Below are 26,559 nucleotides of genomic sequence, written 5' to 3'. Positions count from 1 at the left end.
CCCCCCAGCCCCCAGAGTGCAAGGGGTGTACCCCCCTGCTGCCCTCTCCAGGCCAGGAGCAGAACCCAGACGTTGTCATCATTGCAACCAGCTGGGACACTTTAAGGCTGCGTGTCCCCAGTGCCAGAAGGCCCCATCCCTGTCCCAGAAACCATCCACTGTTTTGTGTGTGGGAGGGGGTGGTGGGAGGTCTCTGGACAATTACCAACCCGTCACCATCGGCCATGGGACTGCAGGACACAGGCGTTGAATGAACCCTGGTACGTCCTGAGGTGGTGTCCCCTCAAGACTTGGTGCCTGGGAAAACCCTTTCCATCTCTGGAATTGGAGGTGTTGAACCGGCGCTGCCCGTCGCCAAGGTGTTTTTGGACTGGGGCACCGGGAGGGGAATGCGGGAGGTGGGAGTAACGCCAAATATTCATGCCAATGTGTTGCTTGGGGCCGATTTGGGGCAGCTAGTGTCTCAGCATGTGGCCACTGAACCCCCAAGTCCGGCTCCCCAAGAATGTCATGACTCTACTGTGAATGCTAATGTTAATGTGTTGAATGTGCCTCCAACAGTGGAAGAGGGAGTGAAACCTGATGGCAAGCCATGCACTGACACTACACACACAGGGCTCACAGTGAGGACAGGTGAGAAGACTGCAGGGGAGAGCTCAGAGGTGGAGGGAGGGGCTGCTATGGGCAGTGTAGGGCCCCTAAGTGAATCCAGCCTGCTGAGTCTAGGGCCTCTGCAGAAAGAGGAACAGGCCATGGGGGGAGGGGGCATCCCGGGAGAGGAGACACCAGGTAAGACCCCAGGGCAGGAGTTCCCCGCATCCAGGATGTCAGGAGGCCAGGGAAGTCTGCCTGACCCGGCGACTTGGTTGGGGGCCGAGGGGAAGCAGGCGCTACCTGTGGTCTCAGCGGTCGTGGCCGCTGTTACCAGGAGTAGGAGCGCTGGAGCCCAAGGAGCCTCGCGGAGGTCCGACGGTTCCCCCTCTCTGACCAAGTGGCTGCCGACTCAGACAGCAGCCAGGAGACAGATCCCAGGGAGCTGACAGAGAATGTGGCAGTTTCGTCAATTCTTTTCACATCGAGTCAGGGATTTCAGGCAGCGTCAGAAGCTGACACTAGCCTGAAAGCTCTCAAGGAGCAGGCGGCACAGCCTCCCCTGGAGCCCGACTGCGAGCGAGTGGTCTGGGACCAGGGACAGCTGTACCGGGTAACGGTCCAGCAGGGTTCACCGGAGGCATGGCCCAGGGACCGACAGTTAGTGGGACCCTATCTGTTCATCTGTTCAGGGCAGAATTGTTGCGGATCGCACACGAGATTCCCATGGCCGGACACCTAGGGATCACTAAAACCAGGGCCAGGCTAGCTCAGCATTTCTACTTGCCAGGAATGAGGACCGAGGTGATTGCCTACTGCCGCTCGTGTGACACCTGTCAGAGGGTGGGGAAGGCGGGGCGGCACCCCGAAGCCCCACTGGTAACTCTGCCCATCATCGAAGAGCCTTTCTCAAGGGTGGCTGTGGATCTCTTTGGACCTCTGTCCACTCCCAGCCGCTCTGGGAAATGCGTCATACTAACAGTAGTGGACTATGCCACCCGGTACCCGGAGGCGGTAGCTTTGTCTTCCATTCGAGCTGACAAAGTGGCCACTGCCTTACTGGAGATTTTCTCCAGAGTGGGGTTTCCCCAGGAAATGCTCACCGACCGAGGGACCCAGTTCATGCCGCAGCTGATGGAGTCTCTCTGTAAGCAGGTACAGGTGCAACATCTGGTAGCCAGCCCGTACCACCCACAGACCAATGGCCTGTGTGAGCGGTTCAATGGCACCTTAAAGCATTTGCTGAAGACGTTGGTCGACTCCCATGGGAGAGACTGGGAGCGGTATCTCCCACACTTGCTGTTTGCCTACCAGGAGGTCCCACAGGCCTCAACGGGGTTCTCCCCCTTTGAGCTCCTGTACGGGCGACGTGTACGGGGGCCCCTTGCTCTGATGAAAGAAGCATGGGAAGGGGATTTGGCCACCCCTGGTGTGTTGGTCATTGAGTATGTCGTGCGCTTCCCGGGACATAATGATGGCCTTGACACGGCTGGTGCATGACAATATGGCCCAAGCCCAGGCTGACCAGAAGCGGTGGTACGACCAGAATGCTTGTGAGCGGACCTACGACGGGGGTCAAAAGGTGTGGGTACTGGTCCCCGTACCTCAAAACAAGCTTCAGGCAGCCTGGGAGGGTCCATACCTTGTGCACCAGCGGCTCAACGCTGTCACCTATCTGGTCACCCTGGACCAAGCCCGTGGAAGGAGGATGGCCTTCCACGTGAACATGATGAAGGCCCATCATGAGCGGGAGGCTTGTGTCCACCCAGTGTGCAACCTTCCCGAGGAAGGAGAGGTAGAAACCCTCCTGGATCTGCTCACCCAAGCCAAGGCAGGAGGATCCATCGAGGATGTGGGGGTTGGCCACCAGCTCTCGGAGGACCAATGTTCCCAGCTGGGGGTCACCCTACACCCCTTTCGGGAGCTGTTCAGCAGCCTGCCCGGACGGACTGAGACAGCCATCCATGACGTGGACACCGGCAATCACCCCCCGATCTGGCGTTCAGCATATCAGGTCTCTCTTGAGGTGCACCAGCACATGCACCAAGAGATAGACGAAATGCTGAAGCTGGGGGTGATCCAAGTGTCCAACAGCACGTGGGCATCGCCTGTAGTCCTCGTCCCTAAAAAGGACCGAACTATGCTGTTCTGCATGGACTACCGGGGGCTCAACACTGTGATGGTCACCGATGTGTACCCAATGCCATGCATCGATGACCGGCTCCATCAGCTGGCTGGGGCCAAGTACCTGACCATCATGGATCTGAGCAGGGGGTATTGGCAGATTCCCCTGACCCCTGGGGCATGGGAACGCTATGCCTTTATCACCCCATTTGGACTGTTCGAGTCCACGGTGATGCCATTCGGCATGAAGAATGCCCCTGCCACTTTTCAGAGGATGGTCAACATGCTGCTTGAGGGACTGGAAGGGTATGCGACCGCGTACCTAGATTACATTGCCATCTTCAGTCCCACCTGGGAGGATCACCTAGAGCACCTGGCGCAGGTGCTCGGGCGGATCCAGCGAGCAGGCTTGACCATTAAGCTGGAAAAATGCCAGCTGGGTATGAGTGAGGTCCACTACCTGGGACACCGGGTAGGTGGGGGAGCTCTGAAGCCAGAGCCCGGGAAGGTGGATGCCATCGCATCCTGGCCCACCCCCAGGACCACGAAGCAGGTGATGTCCTTCTTGGGGACTGCCGGGTACTATAGGAGGTTTGTTCCACACTATAGTGCCCTGGCCAAGCCCCTGATGGACCTCACCAAAAAGAGGCTGCCCATCGCAGTCGACTTGACAGTCGCCTGCGAGACAGCTTTCCAGGCGCTCAAAACCGCCCTTTCTAGCTCTCCTGTACTACAGGCAGCCGACTTCACGTGGCCGTTCGTAGTGCAGACTGACGCCAGCTACTTCGGCTTCGGTGCTGTGCTCAGCCAGGTCGACACTACGGGCCAGGAACACCCCATTCCGTACCTGAGCCGGAAGCTCCTGCCGAGGGAAGTGGCCTATTCCACGATGGAGAAGGAATGTTTGGCAATTGTGTGGGCCCTGCAGTGTCTGCAGCCATACTTGTACGGACACCAATTCACCGTAGAAACAGACCACAACCCCCTCAGGTGGTTACACACGGTCTCTGGGACGAATGGGAGGTTGCTACGCTGGAGCCTCACTCTCCAGCAAGTATCACTTCACCATCCACCACAAAATATGCAGGGACCATGGTAACACTGATGGGTTGTCCCGGCAAGGAGAGGGTGCGGAAGGGCGCATGGGGGAACACAGGAATGTAATACCCCCTAGTGCCCTCTAAAGCAGGGAGGTGTGATGAAGGAGTTAACTGCTCCTACCCCCTCAGGGCCTGTAAGCATGTTGAACAAAGCAAGATTTAGGGCTCCAATGTTGAATAGCAAGGCCTTTTAGTATGATAATGAGATAAGGCCCAAAACAGAACTTCAAAGCTGAGTAGGAGCCACGCCAGCATGGGCAGGGAGGCGCCTGGGGGCTTCAATTAGATTATACCTGTCAGCTAGGCACAGAAATACACATCTATTGTCTCTCCCAGCCACCCCGACTCCATCCTAGGATCATGGATTATGAGCACATCTTTCGAGTTATGGACTTATGAAAAATATCCGAGTGACCCTGAGGAAATCGCGCATCTGGCACTGCGACTCCTGATGCGGTGAGGGTTCTTGGACCTGAGATACATAGATTGGCCCTCCACAGCGACCCAATTGGGCCATGTTTGCTCTTCACACCACAGGCAAAACAAACCACATTCACTGGTACCTTCATGTCCTGATCCAATCATGCTGTTGAAAGTTACCCCCTTTCTTAGATATTGGGAATAAGTTCTGCAGGGAGCTACTGGGTGGAGATTATTAGCCCACCCTCTGACACAGGGGGAGGGACCTAGCGTGCTGAAGAACTAGCAGCCCATGGCAGAGGCTCTCTCTCACAAAAAAAAACAGACGATGATGATCTAAGAAGGAACTGGGGACAGATCTGCCAAGGGGAGCAGCGGCCCATGCTTTGGGGTCTGTCCGGCAACTAAGATTCTTGTACCTGTGGACTGCAGAGCTCCCGGCACCCACATGCAACCTACAATCTGGTAAATTGACCTCCAGCTTAATATCTCTAATTCTTGTACTCTTATTGTTATATTTTACTCTGACTGCAAATCCACTGTAATTCCATTGTATAGCTTACTGTATATTTCTGTAATTATCTAGTGCGCCCTTAAGGCAAGTAAACCATAAAATTAATCTTGGGCTGATGCTTTTACTCTGTTTACAAATCTTAGAATACCCAACGGGTAACAGGACATCCTCCCCGGCGGCCATTTGCTCTAGGTGCAGTTCCCTTACTGACCTGAGAGACAAAGGGGCACCGGAGAGCTGTGCCTGTGTAATTACGTCACATTGGTGACGTGGGAGGAACGGGTCCTGTTTCCTCCACATTGGTGAATACCCAGCGGGTAACAGGACATCCTCCCCGGCGGCCATTTGCTCTAGGTGCAGTTCCCTTACTGACCTGAGAGACAAAGTGGGCGCCGGAGAGCTGTGCCTGTGTAGTTATGTCACACTAGTGACCATGGATGCTAAGCAGCGCCAGGTCGCGTGCGTTCCAGGAGCGCAGGAGGAAGTGACCTGTTTTGAGACGGGCCATATCCATGCATGTGCCGTTCATGACCCGCCACTTTAACATGTGGCATTCCTTTTTGGACACCGGTTCTTATTTACACTCACACTAGAGCTAGTTTAAGCCACGCCTCCTGACAAAGTAGCAGCGAAACGCATGTAGGGGCGGCAGCCCTGCGGGATTTCACTATTTATGATATATGTAAGTACCGCTTATTTACCTACTGCCACCAGATTACACATATGCTAGCTATGTATGTGCCTATGCAATGCACCATTTTGGATTAATTGAATTCCCTTGTATGGGATAATATGGTGATTACCCCATAGTGTTTGCTTGACAATATATGAGATATAATGGGTAGCATATTGAAGTTTTGTGGCTGGTTAAATGTTTATTAATTTAATGGTACTTCTGTGTGTACAATTGTATAACTTTCCCCCTTGTCATTGTGCCTGCTTAGTGAGTGTTGCTCTGTTTTTATCTTGTGATGTAATTGTTTGAGTAATAAAATATATTTATTCTATCCTAATATATCCTTTTGGACCTCTTTGCCTGAAAGAGCGCATAAGGGTTTTTGAAGTTTATAGATGTAATATATATGAGTTCAGAAAGCTGACCCCAACCACTCCAGGCTCTCTATGTAAATTGTCTATTGATAGTGCGCTGCTTATCACAGGAAGGGATGAGGTCAGTACAGGGCACACATGCAGTGTGATCTCAGCAGTAATAATCTCCTAGTGATGAAACCTTCATTGTATGAAAGCAACAGCACAAAGCCTAATAAGTGATACCTGCCTGAAATCTGTGTCTCAGGTGCTATATTAGCTGTCCAAAGAATACATATCAAAAACCTGCTGACAGATTCCCTTTATTGCACCCATAGAAGGACTTGAAACTTGCCCATTATACCACTACCATATAAACCACATACATTGTAAGTATTTTCTTAAAATTTACCATTAGCTTATTTTCTTTTGAAGGTTGCTATGAAAATACCTTTAAACCAGATCACCCTATGTAAGAGTAGAATGGTTTAGAACTGGGTCTACTCCAGGAATAGCCACAACGTCATAGAAAATATTGCACCACTTGGCTTATTGGAAAAATTAAAGCATACACCAGACACATAAAAGTTTAGTATAAATAGATGTGATGAAATGGGGAGGTTAGAGAAGGTTAAGCTGGAGGAATATCAGTTGTGGAGATGAAAGCGACTACTATTCTTCAGATGCCACCTGGGAGCACTTGCAGCAGTTTAGATCCCTAAAGAAAGGCAAAGAAGTGAAAACCAAAGAGCTCCTTAGATTCTGTCAAATAGAGCAGCTTGTCTGTTGAATGTAGTATATTTTTAGCTGACCATGCCATAGCAGTTATACGTCCAGTGCTCGCTTTCTATCTGTTCCGCTGATCTTTGGCTGTTTTCTATCTACATATGCAGCACATCATTGAAGAGGAAGGGGAGGGATGGAGAAACGTTACCTTCATGGACAGGGGAAATATTGCTGTTACCTATTACATTTTTATTAGTAGTAGTAGTAGTAGTAAAATACAGCACAAAAAGGGCAGCACTGCTTACATACAAGACCCAATGTGCAGGGCTTGGCTGCACCCTGAAAAATAAAGTGCACAAAATACATATAAATATGGGAGGTATTGGTCGATATTTTGGCCAAGATATGCAAGCTCGCAACCCAATGTCAAGGGTCCTCAGGCTTGTGAGTCATATCACTAAACTAATAGCAAAGCCACAAAAGAGGACTGAAAATCCTCCAAAAATTCAAAAATACAGCAGAAAAAAGGGCAGCACCACTTATCTGCCCAGGTCTTTGAACAATTGCTCTACAGGATGCAGCCAACCCATGTAGCAAAGATGTTGCAAAACACAGGTGCAAAATATTAAATAGACTCACCACATACCTATTAATGGAGGGAGTGACTGCTTAGTATACATTTGATCAATAGAGGCCCCTTTTTATGCTGTATTTTTGGAGGATTTTTAGTCCTAATTTGTGGCTTTGTGGTAGAAGTAGTAGTAGCAGTAGCAGTCCAATGTTTCTCTGATTGTGTAAGGCTCCGTTCAAAAATCCGCTTAAAAAAGCATACACAAGAGTGTCTTTTTTTCGCTGTCTATGTACCATCCATGTGTGCCATACGTGTTCCGTCTGTGTGGCATCCGTGTGACATGTACCGGAATAGAATGCAGAATAGAAATTACACATTTTTATGTGTTAACCATGTGCAAAGATTGAGATAGAAAGATGGATAAATATCCGTGACATACATTCTTTGTGCCTTGCATGTGTAGATTACTGTACATGTATTAACCTAATAAATAAATGAAAAAAAAAAATGATGTAGGATCCTACCATTTTTGGAAACCAGCAAAGGTAAAGTAGACAGTTGAGAGCTGATGTTATCAGGCTGGGAAGGACCCTAGTTATTGGGCCCTTCCCAGCCTAAAAATACCAGCTTGCAGCCGCCGTGTAAGTGGGGTATTACATGAGATGCTCCCATTATGGTGCTTCGCCTAGGCTCTTCCTAATGCCCTGGTGCATTGCCAATCAGGGTAATTTGAGTTGATGTCAGCTAGGAATTGTTCAAAAACACAGCTGACATCAAGCCCTGGTGTTAATAAAGGAGAGATGTCTATTAAACACCCCCATTACTAACCCAGGAAAAAAAAAGAATAACGCACACAAAAAAAACCTAAATTTAAATAAACAGTCCCCGACACTTTCCCTGGTTCATTGCTGTATTAAGCAAAAAATTCCCACTCAGGCCCAACACATACAGGTGAAGGAGGCCTATCATTTTATTGCTATGAAATAAAAATTGTCATTTTCTCTAGTTGACATTTAGTCACAATAGACACTAGCTGACGATCTACAGTATACAGATCAGCTTTTCTGATTTATTAGACACTTTATAGGTCACTCCTAGTGTATTAATTCCAAGAGCAGGAAATCATATACCATATTTTTCAGTCTATAAGATGCACTTTTTTCCTCCAAAAATGTGGAGAAAAATGGGGGTGCGTCTAATAGTCTGGATGTACCGTCTCTGGCTAGTGTGGGGAGGTGGGGGAGTGGTTTCGGCATAGCAGCAGGTCACAGAGGCAGGAGTTAGCTGCTGTAGCTAACTCCCGAGCCTGTTGCTAAAGAGAAATGAATATTCACTGCATTCCATGTCCTTGGGCGTGGAGGGCAATGAACTTTCAATTCTCTTTAATGACATCCCGGTATGATTGGTCCCATCCTTTCCTTATCCTAGTATGATTGGCCCCCATCCTGGTATGATTGGCCCCACCCCCATCTTGATATGCACAGCCCCATTAGAAAACATTAAAAAAACAAACCATTACACTTACCTTCCCAGTGCTCCCTCTTAGTGTCCTGCTCCGATGCCAACTGCTTAATGCTTGTATGCAGCGAATGGCATGGACGTCTTGCGCTGCTTGCAAGCCGAAGGCCAGCTGCCGAAATACTCAATGCTCTGAATGCTGGGACTGTGTACAATGAGAACAGTGAGTATTCATTGTTCTCTAGCGTGCACAGTGTCAGTCGGAACCTTCCTGATGCTGCCGGCGGACACGGGTGCCGATACTTAAGAGAAATGAATATTCACCCAGTCCATGAATATTCATTTCTCTTAAGTATCGGCACACATGACTGCCGGCAGCAGCAGGAAGGCTATAGCTGACACTGTGCTTGCTAGAGAGCAATGAATACTCATTGCTTTGCGCACACACAGTCCCGGCCTGCAGAGCATTGAGCATTCCGGCTGCTACCCTTTGGCTTGCAAGCTGTGCATGACATCCCTGCCATGTGCTGCTTACAAGCATTAAGCAGTTGTTGGCATCGGAACAGGATGCTCTGAGGGAGCGCCGGGAAGGTAAGTGTATTTAATGTTTTTTTAACGTCTTCTGATGGGGCCAGTCATACCAGGATAAGGATGGGACCATGCAAGCCAGGACCGGGATGGGGCCAATCATACCAGGCTAATGATGGCAACCTGCATACCAGGATAGGGATGGGGCCATGCATACTAGGGCGAGATGGGGGACCCTGCATACCAAGATAGGGATGAGGGCGATCATTCCTGCCAGGATAGGGATGAGGGGGACCATTCCTACCAGGACAGGGATGAGGAGGCCATGCATACCAGTTTAAGTATGAGGAGCCATGCATACAAGGATGGGGATGAGGGAGCCATGCATACCAGGATAGGGATGAGGGGGGCCATGCATACCAGGATAGGGATGAGGGGGCCATGTGTATCAGGATGGGGATAAGGGGACCATGTATACCAGGATAGGGGATATTAGGTACAGAATTGAACACATTTTTTGCTTCAATTTTTTTCCCTAATTTCCTCCTCTAAAATCTAGGTGCGTCTTATGGTCCAGTGCGTCTTATAGTCTGAAAAATATGGTACCGTATATACTCGCGTATAAGCCGAGAATTTCAGCCCATTTTTTGGGGGGGCTGAAAGTCCCCCTCTCGGCTTATACTTGAGTCATATACCGTGGTAGTCCGGGGAGGGGGAGCGGGGGGGTGTCGGAGATCATACTCACCTCTCCTAGCATGTCTCTTGCAGCCCCCATGCTTATTCCATCTTCTCGGTGCTGTTCTTCCTGCTTTCAGCGGTCACGTGGTGCTGCTCATTACATATGCGCATATGTAATGAGCGGCACCACATGACCGCTGAAAGCAGGAAGAACAGCGCCGAGAAGATGGAATAAGCATGGGGAGCTGCAAGAGACATGCTAGGAGAGGTTAGTATAATGGAGGGAGCCATATTCACCTGTCCCCCGTTCCACCGCTGCGTGTCGCTCTGCTGTCTTGCTTCATTGACATTCAGGTCAGAGGGCGCCATGATGTAGTTAGCAGGTGCCCTCTGCCTGAACAGTCACTGCAGAGCCAGCAACGCTGAGGAGCAGCAGCTGCAGCAGCTACAAGGTGAGTATATAGTTTTTTTTTCTTTAATTGAGGCAGTGGCAACAGCATTGTAAGGGGCCACTAATCACCATGCAGCATTGTAAGGGGCCACTAATCACTGTGCAGCATTACAAGGGGCCACTAATCTCTGTGCAGCATTACAAGGGGCCACTAATCACTGTGCAGCATTACAAGGGGCCACTAATCACTGTGCAGCATTACAAGGGGCCACTAATCACTGTGCAGCATTATAAGGGGCCACTAATCACTGTGCAGCATTATAAGGGGCCACTAATCACTGTACAGCATTATAAGGGGCATATGTTATTATGGAGCATGTTATAGGGCCACCATTATTCACTGTGCAGCATTATTAGGCATACTTTTGTATGGAGCATCTTATGGAACCCATCATGAACTTTATGGAGCATTATATGGGGCCATCATGAGCTTTATGGAGCATCTTTTGGGGCCCATTTTATTTTTGAAATTTACCAGTAGCTTTGGCATTTTCCACCCTAGACTTATATGCGAGTCAATAAGTTTTCCCAGTTTTTTGTGTCAAAATTAGGGGGGTAGGCTTATACACAAGTAGATACGGTAAAAAGCCTCTAACTCACTAATTATGTGCTCTATCAGAGATATCCCATTATTTAAAATGTTAGCAGATATTGACCAATGTGTATCCTGTTCGATACTCTAGTCATTGTATTATATTTTTAAGTGTGAAATGTCCAGCGTGGTGGCAAAAGAAAAGAAAAATAATCTTAAAGCTTTTGTGATTATAGTCACCAGTGAGAGCAATGTCTTTTCAGTGTTTTTTGTATGTGCCGAGCAAGAGCAAGGACAAGAGAACACCATAACCTTTATGTGACAGCCAATCGTAACATGACCATGTGAGTCCCCAATATCAAAGACAAACAGAGACATGAGAAAAATATTATAAAGCTGATAAGAATAAACCAGCAGTAAACCATAGGAGGTCATTCATGGGTTAGCCTGAAGGCAAAAAGTTCAGGGTAGGAAGAACAGGCACACAAGTTGGAGACAGGCATCATTATATCCATGCCTTGCTTGGATTCTGTGGATTAAGAATACAATGTAATCTCTGCCAGATTGTTAACTGTATATAACAAATGTCATCTGATACAGACAGTCTGGAGATACTGAAAAAAAAGTTCTACTAAATAGCATTGTCTGAAAAGCCAATTAAGTTTAGAGTATGTATATAATTTATTGCACGTGAAGCGCACACTAGAATGTGAGGTGGATCTTTAATACAAGATGATCAAACACCAAAGCATTTTCAGGGGTAAAATAGCTTTATTTCTGGGTGGAATCAGAGGTTCAGAGCCTAAAGGGAATATTTCAGCGCAATTTATTTTTAATATTTGGTATTACTTTTTATACTTAAATAGATCTTTCAGTTTTGTTACTGACCTTGAGCCTAGGTAGGAGAGTGACTTTATTCATTTTCAGCAGCCATCTCATTATTAAAACATTGCAATGTGACACTGTTGGGGCAGGTACAGACGACCGTATTATTGGACCGAGCGAGATCTGACAAAACAACGGATTGTACTCAATGTTAGTCTATGGAGCTGCGCACATGTATGATTTTTTCCTCAGACTAATACTTCCCAGGAACAAAATGCTGCATGACCAAGATTGATCCGATATTCAGATCGCACTCGGCCATGCAAGTCAATGAGTGGCGTGGAAACCATTGGACTACACGGATGACATCTGAGTGCAGTCCGATATCCATGCACTGAAAGAATGGAGATGATGGAGACGCGCTTCCAGCCATTGAGTGATGTATGCCAATGTCAGAGATTGATAGCAGGATATTACTTGTTACCAGCTTAGGGTGGATCATGGATCCACTGGCAGCTGTTAGAGACACATGACAGCTGATCAGATCAGCTGCTATGTGCAGGGAAAGATGTGAGTTCAGCATCAGAGCCTACATCAAAGAAAGGGACATGACCGATGACGTATCTATACGTCATCAGTCATCAAGGGACTAAAGTGATTAAGTGTCCACTTCTGACAGCCTGGATTTCATCATTTACCTCTGTGTCTATTGCAAGGGATTTGGTAATGGAAACTGAACAAAAATGGTGCGCAAACTGTTATAAAGAGAAGTTAAGAAACTTATATAGAAAAAATAATATTTAAGAGTGAATATTGACTTAAATATCATATGTGTTCACTGTCAGGATTCTCCAGTACCAGTGACAGTGGGTGGTGAAGTGACTGAAAATCTGCAATTTGCATACATTTGGTCACATGCCAACTAGACAGGTACAGCCTGTATTAATGCATGTGACTTGAGATAAGCCAAGCATGTCTAGTCTGAATGTGGTTGTCAATATACAAATCGCACACTCTTGGTTAAGTGACTGTCCACTATCACCGGCAGTACTGGAGAATCCCTCCAGTGTGCCTACCGCACACTGTAAGGATTCAGAGGAATGACTGCAGACTTTTATCAGAAGACCAGACAACTCCTTTAAATATTTTCAGGCACTGTTGGAACCACTGTAAAATTCCTTTGAAAGTTCTGGAGCTGATCGACAGTATGTAAGACGAGAGAAAGAATGAATGAAAGAGAACGAATAAAAGTGGAAAAAAAGGCAACAAAACGTTTTCATAGGCTGCAGTGGCAACTACATAATGATGATAAGTCATCTGAATGTCCATCACTGTCATCTGCTCAGATGCAATGTATCCTCTACATGTTTGCAAACTATTGTCAGTGCAGAAAACCTGTACTTACTCTACAGCTTAATGCATTCTGGCAAACAAACCTTTACCCTAAGGAGAATGAGTAAGCCTTTAACGTAATATCAATTTCCATGCCTCCGTCCTATGAAATGAAATATATGTCCTTATATTTACCATCGGCAGCTCGTTCTGTAAAGTTGTATTGATTTGGTTTTTGCACTGTGAAAATTGAGTTCTGAATCACAGAGGAATGAACACAAATTGCAATATTACATGTCTATCACATCTAAGGCATTTAGAGCAGGTATTATTTCTTCCCGGTCATAGTGTGCCTTTTGCTTTATTCGGGGCAGCTGTAGCTTATTCTCATGACATTCAGGCGTCTACTGGAAGTTAATCATTATCAAAGCTAGAAAAGTAATGAAATCTATTACAGGAAATAGAAAAACATGAACTTCTCAGAAACATTTCGAACGGTATCTGGAATTATTGGTTATTGCAGGGGGTCATGTGCTTTACGGGTTATTCCACATGCCTTCATGCAAAAATAAGGAATGTACCCATTGCATGTCTTCATTTTAATAGCAATAATGTTAATAAGTTACTATTTCGATTTGATATCATCCGAATAATTAATCCCATTTTATATACGCTCATATACAGAAAAAGTAATAGCATGTGAACACTAGTAAGACGCAATATATCTATATGTCTACCAGATGGTGGCCCGATTCTATCGCATCGGGTATTCTAGAGTCTCTGTTAAAATAAAAAATAGTTATATACTCACCTTCCAACGGCCCCCCGATCTCCACTCCACGCTCCATGCTCCCGGCATCTTTCAGTCCCAGTAATGCTTAGCGCAAAACACCGCTGATGACGTCGCACTCTCCGGCCCTTCGCGCAAAGCATTACTGGGACCAGAAGGTGCCGTGCGCGTGGAGAGTGGAGTGGAGATCGGGGGCCGTCAGAAGGTGAGTAAATAACTATTTTTTACTTTAATTCTATTTTGTACATATTTCCACGCGCCCGGCCTCACGTCCCAGTAATGCTTTGCGCCTTAGACCGCTCATGACGTCGCGCTCTCACGAGAGTGACGTCATCTCCAGTCCTTTGTGCTAAGCATTACTGGGACCAGAAGGTGCCGTGCGCGTGGAGAGTAGAGTGGAGATCGGGGGCCGTCAGAAGGTGAGTAAATAACTATTTTTTACTTTAATTCTATTTTGTACATATTTCCACGCGCCCGGCCTCACGTCCCAGTAATGCTTTGCGCCTTAGACCGCTCATGACGTCGCGCTCTCACGAGAGTGACGTCATCTCCAGTCCTTTGTGCTAAGCATTACTGGGACCGCGATGCCGGGCACGTGGAAAGGAGATCGGAGGCCGTCAGAAGGTGAGAGTAACCTTTTTTTTAATTTTAATTCTATTTTTTACAGATTAAGCGCTGCGCCCACTGCGCCCGATTGAGCGCTGCACCCGACTGTGCCTGTCGCTGATTGGTCGCGGCCTGGTGGCAGCAACCAATCAGCGGCAGGCGCAGCTTACCATTACAAACAGCTGCGCCTGTCGCTGATTGGTCGCGGCCGCCAGCGTCACGGGATTTCGGTTACAGACAGACAGAATAAGACGATTATATATATATAGATGCTATCAGGGTAAAATAATGAGTCCAGCTAGAAATATGTAGCAAAATGCCTGACACTTACTGTACTAATCCCCCACCACTCACCACTGCAGTGCCATAGCTCCTATGGTCCTTACTAGAGGTGAGCGAATATTTTCAGAAACGATCGCCGAATCTGAATTTGTCATATTCGTGCCATATTGGTACCCTATTCGTGACGAATTTATGTTTGATGATCATTTCCGAACATATTTGCTAATTTCTACTCCCATTGACTTAAAATGGCATTCGGCTATGTTCGGCAAGTATTGCAAAAATCATATTTGCCGTCGAACATAATCCGACCAGAATATTGAAAAATTTGCTCAACTCTAGTCCTTACTAGTTCTACAATGCTGACATAATGCCCATTATTAATGTGACCACTGCATCAATCAATGGCCTCGGCTATGACATATGTACAGTGGGGAAAAAAAGTATTTAGTCAGTCAGCAATAGTGCAAGTTCCACCACTTAAAAAGATGAGAGGCGTCTGTAATTTACATCATAGGTAGACCTCAACTATGGGAGACAAACTGAGAAAAAAAAATCCAGAAAATCACATTGTCTGTTTTTTTTTCATTTTATTTGCATATTATGGTGGAAAATAAGTATTTGGTCAGAAACAAAATTTCATCTCAATACTTTGTGATATATCCTTTGTTGGCAATGACAGAGGTCAAACGTTTTCTGTAAGTCTTCACAAGGTTGCCACACACTGTTGTTGGTATGTTGGCCCATTCCTCCATGCAGATCTCCTCTAGAGCAGTGATGTTTTTGGCTTTTCGCTTGGCAACACGGACTTTCAACTCCCTCCAAAGGTTTTCTATAGGGTTGAGATCTGGAGACTGGCTAGGCCACTCCAGGACCTTGAAATGCTTCTTACGAAGCCACTCCTTCGTTGCCCTGGCGGTGTGCTTTGGATCATTGTCATGTTGAAAGACCCAGCCACGTTTCATCTTCAATGCCCTTGCTGATGGAAGGAGGTTTGCACTCAAAATCTCACGATACATGGCCCCATTCATTCTTTCATGTACCCGGATCAGTCGTCCTGGCCCCTTTGCAGAGAAACAGCCCCAAAGCATGATGTTTCCACCACCATGCTTTACAGTAGGTATGGTGTTTGATGGATGCAACTCAGTATTCTTTTTCCTCCAAACACGACAAGTTGTGTTTCTACCAAACAGTTCCAGTTTGGTTTCATCAGACCATAGGACATTCTCCCAAAACTCCTCTGGATCATCCAAATGCTCTCTAGCAAACTTCAGACGGGCCCGGACATGTACAGGCTTAAGCAGTGGGACACGTCTGGCACTGCAGGATCTGAGTCCATGGTGGCGTAGTGTGTTACTTATGGTAGGCCTTGTTACATTGGTCTCAGCTCTCTGCAGTTCATTCACTAGGTCCCCCCGCGTGGTTCTGGGATTTTTGCTCACCGTTCTTGTGATCATTCTGACCCCACGGGGTGGGATTTTGCGTGGAGCACCAGATCGAGGGAGATTATCAGTGGTCTTGTATGTCTTCCATTTTCTAATTATTGCTCCCACAGTCCCTTCACTCCAAGCTGGTTGGCTATTGCAGATTCAGTCTTCCCAGCCTGGTGCAGGGCTACAATTTTGTTTCTGGAGTCCTTTGACAGCTCTTTGGTCTTCACCATAGTGGAGTTTGGAGTCAGACTGTTTGAGGGTGTGCACAGGTGTCTTTTTATACTGATAACAAGTTTAAACAGGTGCCATTACTACAGGTAATGAGTGGAGGAAAGAGGAGACTCTTAAAGAAGAAGTTACAGGTCTGTGAGAGCCAGAAATCTTGATTGCTTGTTTCTGACCAAATACTTATTTTCCACCATAATATGCAAATAAAATTTAAAAAAAACAGACAATGTGATTTTCTGGATTTTTTTTTCTCAGTTTGTCTCCCATAGTTGAGGTCTACCTATGATGTAAATTACAGACACCTCTCATCTTTTTAACTGGTGGAACTTGCACTATTGCTGACTGACTAAATACTTTTTTTCCCCACTGTATGTAAGGCCATCACAGATTACTGCTGTCAGTGATAGGCAAGAGTGCATGTGAATGATGGACATGAAAAATTATCCCAATGGATGGGAGTCTCAGAAATAGTAAAGACTTTCCATTATTTATCTTGTTTCCTTTTTGAGCTAAATGTCACGTTATTCTCTTTTCATACCCAACTTGAAAGCAAAGATTTGCAATCCAGTCTTGGAAACTGGTTTATGTGTGCCATTCATACAATCAGTTCAACCTGTCAGTTGACTACCCATAATGCATTGCTCACTAGTACAAGGATTCTACAGAATTTTTATTTCAGCTCTAGAGGTAAGTGGAAAAGTAATGGTCAAGAAAGCAAAGTGTTTACAAAGTTATTCAATTTATTGAAAGTACATGTTAGGCTCACCTAGTGAGGTAAATTCTCCATATCCAAGGTCCGGTGGAACCACAGATGCCTGTACAGCAGGCAGAGAAGTGTGTAGGAAACAGGTAGCAGAGAACCTGGAGACCGCAGGCGGACAGGAGACTGGGAACAGGTAGCAGAGGTCCTAGTGACTGCTGTAGACAGAACTCCAGAGCAAGAAAAAGACTAATACCAAGACACAGGTGTCTGTTTTGGTAGGCCTTGTATAGTCCTAGGCAGATTATCACATGGTATCACAGTGGGTCATCTGCAAAGCCCGACATTGAGCACAACAGATTTCAGTAGACTGGGGTGAGGGAAGCAAAGACTGTTTCCTGGACAACAATATGTTGGGAAAAGGTGGCATTTCCTTTAAAAGAAATCTGTGAGCATGATTTCATCAGCCAAACTATTTATATGCACAGGTAGCTATTTCTAAGACAAATCCATAAATACCTTTACATGGCCAATTCATTCCTCCGCTACTGAGAAATCAGCGTTTGAATAGTAAAGCAAATGAGGCTGAAGAACTATTTGTAGATATGAAGCTTCTGTCACTCCAGCTCTATTCCTCACCCAGTGCCGCCTCCTCCAGCTTGAGTGACATCCTCTATGCTGTGTGACGCCAGGCAAAGGAGCCGTCAGTCAAGCAGCAGAAGGTGACTCTGTGCAGGGAATAGAGCTGGAGTGACAGAGGCTGCAGAACTACAAGAGCACTTCAGGATAATTTGCATATCAATTCAAACTCTGAATTCTCAGTAATGGAGGAACGGACTAGCCATGTAGAAGGTATTGATGGACTTGTTTTTGAAAGTGCTACATGCACATATAAATACTTTAGGGCATGAAATCCTACTGATAGATTCCCTTTAAAGAAAACTTGTCATTATGACACACTCCCTTGAGATTATGACATCAAGAATATACCCAATAAAAGCTGAGTGAACAAGCACAGATGTCTGCACATTTATTCTCATATCCCCACAAGAATTTATTCAGAGTCACTGACTCCTTGACAACAAAAGAACGGCAAGAAAGCCTCCACATCTGCTTATTAGCATCAGAGTTATTTGTCAGATGTAGGTCTGTTGACAGCATCCCTTTAAAATTAAATAAGAAAACGTATTTAACAGTGTCATATTTATTTTAATATGGTGCCCGTTCATGCATATGATATTGGGGCCTCTCCCTAAATTAGTATCCTAATACATCAGTGATGGTTGAGTGGAGTGATTGAAACCATAAAGCATTTAATGAGTCCAGGACTGAGTCCTATTTGCTCCTGGTCTTTTTTCCAAGAAATTAGATATTAAACATTGTGGAATTTTCAGAAAATGAATAATAATAATAATAATAATAATAATAATAATAATAATAATAATAATAATATAGTTGCTGAATACAAGAATTGTATTTCATTTTTTCCCATCAAATTCCTATTTATCGTGACAGAGGAAATTATATACAGTAAATATGCGACAATTTCCTCAGCATGGCGGCATCACAGCGAATGCTTCAGGGGTTAATATTCATAATCTTTCTTACAGACAGAACATATTGTTAAGTGCCAAGGGATCGGGAAGATGTTTTTCAAAGAAATGCATCTTAGAATATAAGCACTGTGACATGAAACTAGTTTTTGGTAGAAAATGAATAAGAAATGTGAGAGATGTGTGAAGGATTTGGAATAACTGGGATGGCTCTAGAGAGTTGTCTAGATATTACTTCATTCCTTCATGCTAACTTTGATATTTGGATTGATCAAGTAGCATCTAAAAGAATGTGATTACCTCTTTTAATGCAAGGGAGTTTTGGCTTAACATGTATAAGTGGAGTACAGAAAAAAAAGAAATACCTAGACCCCCACCCAGATTCATAAGGTTGTTGCTTGGAAGTATAGGTCCATGTCACCCTGCTAAGATTTATAAATATCTCCATACAGTTAAAGTGTCCCCCTCTATGTCTCCACATAGCAGTAGTGCCCCCTTTCTACCTCCATGCAAAATTCATGTCCACTCTATTTCCTAATTTGTGCCTCATACAATAATTATTTCCCTATTATTGTGCCCCTGTACAATAATAATACCCCCTTTGTGCCCCCATACAATAATAATGCCCTCTTTGTGCCTCCCTACAATAATAATAATGCCCCTACATCAATAATAATGTCATATTTGCCCACACAGAAGTAATTTGTCCTTTTGCATATACTAGTATATTATCTTAATGATGTCCCCTTTTGTGACCTCCTGTAACGATAATGTAAAATTATCATGTATGACTTTTCTGGAACATTCCAGAATCTTCCATTCTATACACTTTCCAGAACGATGCATAGCTGCACAAAGACAAGCAACCCCCCTTCCCTTCCCACTTGTCACACATTGCAGCCTTGTGTTCTCCTCTGCCTGCAACTTCACACACACTCACTGTAACATGAGACTACAGCCACTCACTCCTTCCTAACCCCCTCCTCACTGCAAGGAATGTTAATTAGCCAGGAGAGAAATTTTCTTTGTCTAAGTCCATGTGTGTGGGAAATATTAAAGAGGCCGTAACTCGGACCCAATCCGTGACAGAAAAATGACAGATACATATTTAGAATGTGCTCTGATGAAGCTTCGCTACAGCACCTGTTGCTAAATTATAGCATCAACAGAACCAGAGAAATGGATTTCTCCTGAACCGAGGGGAACAGACAGCCATTGTTTGGAGTCAGCAGAAAGCTGATTTCAATATAAGCTGGGTGATGTGTCTGCCGTTATTCTGCTAGATTTTCAAGCTAAGTTATCTGTGAAGATCACAGGGCACCAATGTCAAATCTGCTAATCTTGGTGTTGGCAAATGCCAATCGCTGTGCACGGTGTTGGGCTGTAATGACAACACACTCCTGTGGACGTTGGGCCCTCATATTACCCTCATGGAGACTTTCTGACAGTTTGAGCAGACACAAGGATGGCCTGCTGCTGGGTTGTTGCCCTCCTATGCCCCTCTCCATGTCTCCTGGTGTACTGGTCTGTCTTTTGGTATCTGCTTCATGCTCTGAACACTATGCTGTCAGACACAGCTACCTTTCTTGCCACAGCTCGCAATGAAGGCAGTGAGGACAGTAATAAAAATGTCTATCAGGTGCTGTGGAATTAATGGCACTATATAAGTGAGTTGAATTAAATAAATATTCATGTGCAGCAATGCTGCTCTAAACATCCACAGTGAAAAGGGCCCCCATATTCATGAATAGTGGGGGTTCCAACCATAATGGGTTTATCCTGGACTTTCGTTTTTTTCCCTATGGGGCTAAGTAATTGCCAGCAGCTAGTTGGTACCTGCCTATCCTGCCATGTGGTCACGGTCACAAAGGGAAATCATGGACCACCCCTACTGATGATTTTCCTTCTTCATGTGACGTCACATTGACAGAACTCCTCCTTCATTTCCTCTATCCTCTATACTCTGTCAATGCACCGTCACTGCTAATGTCATCCTTATTGACAGCCTGTTCGGTGCTGCCTAACTGCAAGGAATCGGCTATTAATCAGCATGACATCGCTAGTGAAGCCCTGTCAACATAGTAGACCAAAAGTGAAAGAACTGCTCTGTAGATGTGAGGTCAAAAGAATCGGGAGAATCACTTCCTGAGCCTGGCAGAACTGCCAGGTGATCAACAACTACCTGTCAGTAAGTTATCGGCCTAGCAAAAAAAAGTAAAAGTCAAGGATAACCTGTTTAAGATCCCAAGCAATCAAATAATAATTAATAAGATCTACCCTGTAACCTTCATCCTGTTTTCCTTTTTACATATATCAATAATATGATAGCACTGTTCTGTCCTTTTTTGTACTTGTCTCTCAGCCAACATCAACATCCACGATGCGTAAGACCCCCACATGTCAAATGTATGATTTATTTGAAATATCAGAATTTTTTTCATGCATTAATCAGAACAAAACAAGAAGCCACAGGAGGTTGGAGCTACAATTGCGACTTTCTACAAGTCTGTGAAGTTCAGCGAGAACAAGGAAATCATTTGTATTGCAAAAAATCTATTTCCTTTTATTCATTGAGTTGAAACAAAGCCCACTGTGAATATTGATATTACCACCGGAGGGGGTCTATATGTCTAAGCACTTCCACCTGAACTACTTTGGATTTTCAGTTGTAAGCTACATGAATGGGATGTTTATTTTGAAAAGCATATTTAAATGGAGAAAAACCCACAGGTATTGAACAATAATAGAAGGGGAACTAACATGTATTTTACATTGTTTGGAAAACAAAATATCAGAAGTTGTTCCTCGCTTTAGAAGTTGAGGTAGAACTGGAAGTAAACAAGCAGTAGATCCTTTATGTCCCTTAGCAAAATCCTCTCTTACATTTCGAGAAGATTTGTTTCAACTACATGTGTCTTCTGGGGTCAGCCTTGTCTGGATGCAGAAAATGAATAATAAAAGGAAGTTGCGATGAATAAAAGCTTTCATAAGATTGCTGGAGAGAATGAGAAATGACACCGTGGTTCTCCGAGTTGTAAATTGTCCAGCTGCAAATAGTTTGTTTTCATTTCCTCTCACTTTGTCTGAACAAACTTCAATGAGAATGTTATCGATGAGGATTTTAAATAAAAACTTTAATAGGGGCTGACTCAAATTCAAGTAGATATTGTTTCAATCTGGTTTAGCAAACTTACTGGATCAGGGTACCTAGACCAATAAAAGGAGACTAGAGTAGAGCCACTAGACTGGATAAGCAGTGAAAAGGTATTAATTATACTCAGAAAACTAATAAAAACAACGCTTCAAAACAAATGCATATGAAAAGCACCATTTTCCATTTTATCAGCTTAGCTACCTTGTCACATGGATTTATTCACCTTCATATGAATCCTAACATTTACAGGGTTACCTGCTGTTTCTATCATGCTGTGAATGTCTTGGGTTGGGGAGGGGGGCCTCAAATTGTTCTTGGAACTGCGACCCTAACTATCCCTGTCCTGGGGGTACTCTTGATGGTGGAGAGGCCCAAGTCTTCAACCTCACTGTGCTCCTGTTAATCCCTGGTCTGTCCCGTCCCCCACTCCATGGTTCCTGGGACAGAAATGTAATGTGAATAAAACACACAAGACAAAACAGGGATAACAGAAACCCTTTATCATACAAAAGCACCAACCAACAATAGGAAGGCGGAAAGAGATAGGGAGGAATAAACTAAACTGAAACAGTGACCAATAGATAAACACACATACAACAGAACACCTCCACAACTTATCTCCAAAATATTTAGCTTGAGCACACACAGCACAGGAAGACGTATCTCCAATAGCAACAACAAACTCCTATTCAGCACAGCGTCTCCTAATAGCAAGGAAGCAGAACTTTCACTGGCAAGATAGAGAGGGTCTGACCAGGTTTTATAGGAAGAGATAGCAACCAGATCAGAAGTAGATGAAATGGAGCTGCATGCTTCTGACCAGCATAGAAAGGGTCGTTAACCTCTTCAGCACCAAAGAAAACCAAATTCATTTAATATGAGATCCAAACACACAGTCTAAATGGAAGATCTGTGATTCACAATACTCGGAAAACTTCTACCCCCCAGCTCTCCCTGGTTGGTGTGACACACTTGTGACAGTTTCATAATGGATTTTCTACTGGACGGATTAGTTGGAAATCAAGGACTCTGTTCACATTATCCTTTATCTCTATTAGGTGGTGATCTCTCTCCTGTTTCTGTCCAGTGTTGTAGTGTAGTAGTATTTTGGGGGGAGGTTATAATTTAGTATTTGACTTTAGTTTTGAGTAATTAAAAATGAAACCATAATGAATCTACTAAGAATGAAGCCTTAGAACCATTTAAAGTTGAGACTTAAAGGGAATCTGTCAGCAAGTTATGGCTATGTAATCTAAGAACGAGGTAAGGGTTAAATACCGTGTTCAACCATGTGTCGCTTATCAAGCATTTTATCACTAGAACATGGGGATGGGTTTTCAGGTCTCATCGGAAGGATCAAAATGTGGTGGATCACCGGATGTGTTTGGGCACAGAATTCCACAGGATGGGAGATATTCGGGAGATCAATGCTGTGATTAGCTAGTGCTCTTGAAAGTACGACTTTTCCCCCTCCTGTGATAAGGAGCTCACTGTCTATAGACTATGCACATACATAGCCTGGTGTGGGCGGGGTAAGCTTTTTGAGCTCTGCTTCATGCTAAATCTAAGAACTCTGTGTCACAATTACTGCACGCAGTAAACTAACTGATACATCACTGGTTTCAGGGAGTGTTTGCCTACAACATACGTCTCTCAGATGAGGTAGCAAAAACCTACTGACAGAGTCCCTTAAGTCCTTTTTACATAGACTGATCGGCGACATGATATGACAGGTGATCGATAAACTTTTACTGGTCAGAGGTCATTTTAATGCAGGAAGAGCAAAGAAAACAATGTGCATTGAGTGATCTATACTAGATCACTCACTGCACATAGATCACCTTGGCTCTCGGCAGTACTAGTCCTGTTTACACAGGAAGATGCACCGCCAAGAAAGATGATCTTTATGCTGTGCAAGGTACTCATGAATGAACATTGCCAAAATCAATTACCCTGCTGTGTAAATGCCAATTAAAGGGAATCTGTCAGCAGGTTTTTGCTATGGAATCTGAGAGCTGCATAATGTAGGGACAGAAAGCATAATTCCCTTGATTTTTCCCTCTGCTTGGTGCAGTTTTGCTAGAATCCTTGTTTTCTGTAGTTAATGTAGCAGATATCAGAATGCTGAGCTTTGTATGATCCCTCCCACACAACTGAATGAGAGTTTGCTGGTATTGCACAGTGTACATAGGAAGATGACAATCAGTGCTGGGGGCAGAGTTAGGGCCCCGCCACACATAGTGACTCACCAGCGATCCCGACAACGATATGAACTTGTCAGGATCGCTGGTGTGTCGCTACATGAATGCTGGTGAGCTGCCAAACAGGCAGATCTCAGCAGCGATCAGGACAGCGACGACGTGGGTAACAAGCAACGCACGTCGCTTAGTTACCCGCAGTGTACATTAGGTACCAGCGCGCTGGTGCAGGGAGCTGGTAACCAAGGTAAACATCAGGTTTCTAAGCACCGCGTGGCGCTTAGAAACCCAATGTTTAACTTGGTTACCAGCTCCAGCTCGCTGATCGCTAGTCTCCCGCCTGCCACACGCAGCGATGCGTGCTGGCCAGCGGGAGACCAACGATCAAAAAAATGTCCAGGCCATTTGAGCACGATCAGCGATACCCGGCAGGGGGGCCAGTCGCTGATAACTGTCACACACAGCGATATCGCTGGTGAGAACACTGTTGCGTCACAAAACTTGTGACTCAGCAGTGATCTCGCTAGTGATCTCGCTGTGTGTGATGGGGCTTTACACAAGTTAGCCTGATTGGCCTGCTTGTGAGACCTAGTCAGGCAGTGATAATCTCCAGCTGATAAATCATTGTCTTGAAACTACAATGCAAAGCTTAGTAACTGACATGTTGTCACGTCTGGCAGAGGCGACCTTCCTAGAGTGGACCCTCTGGGTCACGGTACTGAACTCCCCCTAGGCAAACTAACCAGGTGAAACTGACCCCTATACAAGTATCGTGGGCGCAGACAGACTGAGACAGGAGACGAGAGCAAGAAGGAGAACGAGGTACGGAGCCAGAGGGAGCAACTCTGGGAGGGATGGAGGGGATGGAAGCTGTAGGAAACACTGGGAGAGAGTGAGAGACCATCACAAGGTGGCAATGGTACTGAGAGGACACACAGACGGGAGCCTGGTAGCTAAAGAGCGAGTAGCCACGGGAAGGATGGAGGTAAAGGTAACAGATAGCAGGTGGCCTAAGTAAAGCTATGGAGTATCTCACACACACGCACACAACAGTAATCCTGCACCTCCACTAAGGGAGGGCGGTCTGATATATCTGTCATCACAACTCCATTGGCCAGATGGAGCTTCCGGGTCAGGGCGCAGCCGTGGATAAAGATACGGGCACTGTGCGCGGCCACATCCTAGTTGCATGCGCAAGACCCGAAGCTCCACTGCCAGCCGCGAGGCCAACAACGCAGGAAGAAACAGCCTCGTTCCCTGTCCAGCAGCATGCTGGGACGCAGGAGTGAGGAGGTAAATAGTGGGGGGCTGGGGGGAAACGGCCCTAACACATGTTACTGGAATCAGGATCTTTTGCTCTATATTATGCTGCTCTTAGATTAAATACCAAAAACCTGCTGACAGATTCCCTTTAAGACTGTATTCCAATTTATTGACTTCGTGTCACATATTAGAAATTCCCCATTGGCAAAGCCCTCATTTTTGTGAAGCAGACATCGAGAATACCCATGGGAGAAAGAGTTATCAAAACTAGTAACAATAAAAAAAGTGGAATGGTTCTTGGTTCCTGTTTTTTTTTGTAACACTTTTGCTAAACCTTCTTACAGAGTCCTTGTCATTTTGTAAAACAAATTATACAATCCCAACATATGACAGTAGCCACATAGGGAGAGCATGTCATATCACATATCACTCATTTCATTACCTCCGCACACGCTCCTTCTGCAATTAGCCTAAGTAAAGTCACGTAGTAGAAGTGGTTCAGCTGTCGCCAGTCTCTTCTTGTGTTTTATACACAGATCAATACATATTTTCTGAGTTGAGAAGTGATTTCTTTAACCTCCTGAGTGCATTTTCTGCTTTCCCATCTATCACGCTTCTAATGCTGGAAAACTGCCCAAGTGCAATACTTTGTTGAGTCTAAGTTAACATTATAAATGTGACAGATTCCCAGTCGTCAACTAAGTGAAATTTGCATTACAGTTTGTTTTCCTACAGAAAAAAAAGCAGTTACGGGAAAAGCGCTACTTGTAATTGAATTTACTCCTGAAAATCAGTGTTGCTGTGTTATGCTGTGATACTCTTAATAAGGATTTGCATAGCTTTAACTACATTGGCAGAGGTGAGATTAAAGCTTTTGCTGTGCCATAATAACACCCTGTCTCATTATTGCTCCTCTAGAGCTGTGTGCGGTGGACTGTGGAAGTCACGGTGTATGCTCAGGAGGTGTCTGTCAATGTGAAGATGGCTGGGGAGGAGCCAGCTGCGAGGAGCGCACCTGTCACCCCAACTGTGCCGAACACGGTCAGTGTAAAGATGGAAAATGTGAATGCAGCCCAGGATGGGAGGGGGAACAGTGCACAATTGGTGAGTTATTTCCTAGAGTACTGTAATTGTATATGCTGTGTTTATATATTTACTAAGAAATATAGATTTGCCAAAATAATAATAATAATACCTTCAATATGGCCAACCCTGATTTTCAAGAGAAAGAAAACTCAAGCATCTATTAACTGCAAAAATGGAAAAATCTTAAGACAATTATGAAAGGCTCAAAGGCAGAATTGTACTGTAGCCAAGCTTTCTTCATCCAAATAAACGTTGGTTTACCTTATTTGTTCCTAATCACACAGATTTGTATTTATTCTTTTAATTTTTGTCTCTTGTGGTTTTGACAACGTTACATTTTTAATTTTTCATGCTCATGACTTTTTGTGTATTTGACATCATCTAGCT

General features: G+C 45.0%; 1 protein-coding gene across 8 annotated transcripts in view; it reads left to right on the top strand.

Moving 5' to 3' along the window:
• Positions 1–26,559, top strand: part of TENM1 (teneurin transmembrane protein 1) — a 1,357,925-nt gene that overhangs the window by 925,398 nt on the left and 405,968 nt on the right. For all 8 annotated transcript variants that reach the window (XM_073547613.1, XM_073547619.1, XM_073547618.1 and 5 more), the window contains one exon: positions 26,005–26,190. In XM_073547613.1, coding sequence (XP_073403714.1) covers positions 26,005–26,190 — 186 coding nt within the window. The remainder of the gene's footprint in view (positions 1–26,004; positions 26,191–26,559) is intronic.

This window comes from Dendrobates tinctorius, unplaced genomic scaffold, assembly GCF_039654945.1.
Source record: "Dendrobates tinctorius isolate UK_male_01 unplaced genomic scaffold, ASM3965494v1 ptg000154l, whole genome shotgun sequence".
NCBI classification, from domain to species: domain Eukaryota; kingdom Metazoa; phylum Chordata; class Amphibia; order Anura; family Dendrobatidae; genus Dendrobates; species Dendrobates tinctorius.
The sequence above is the reverse complement of the archived record's forward strand: the minus strand, read 5'-3'. Positions and strand labels throughout refer to the sequence as shown.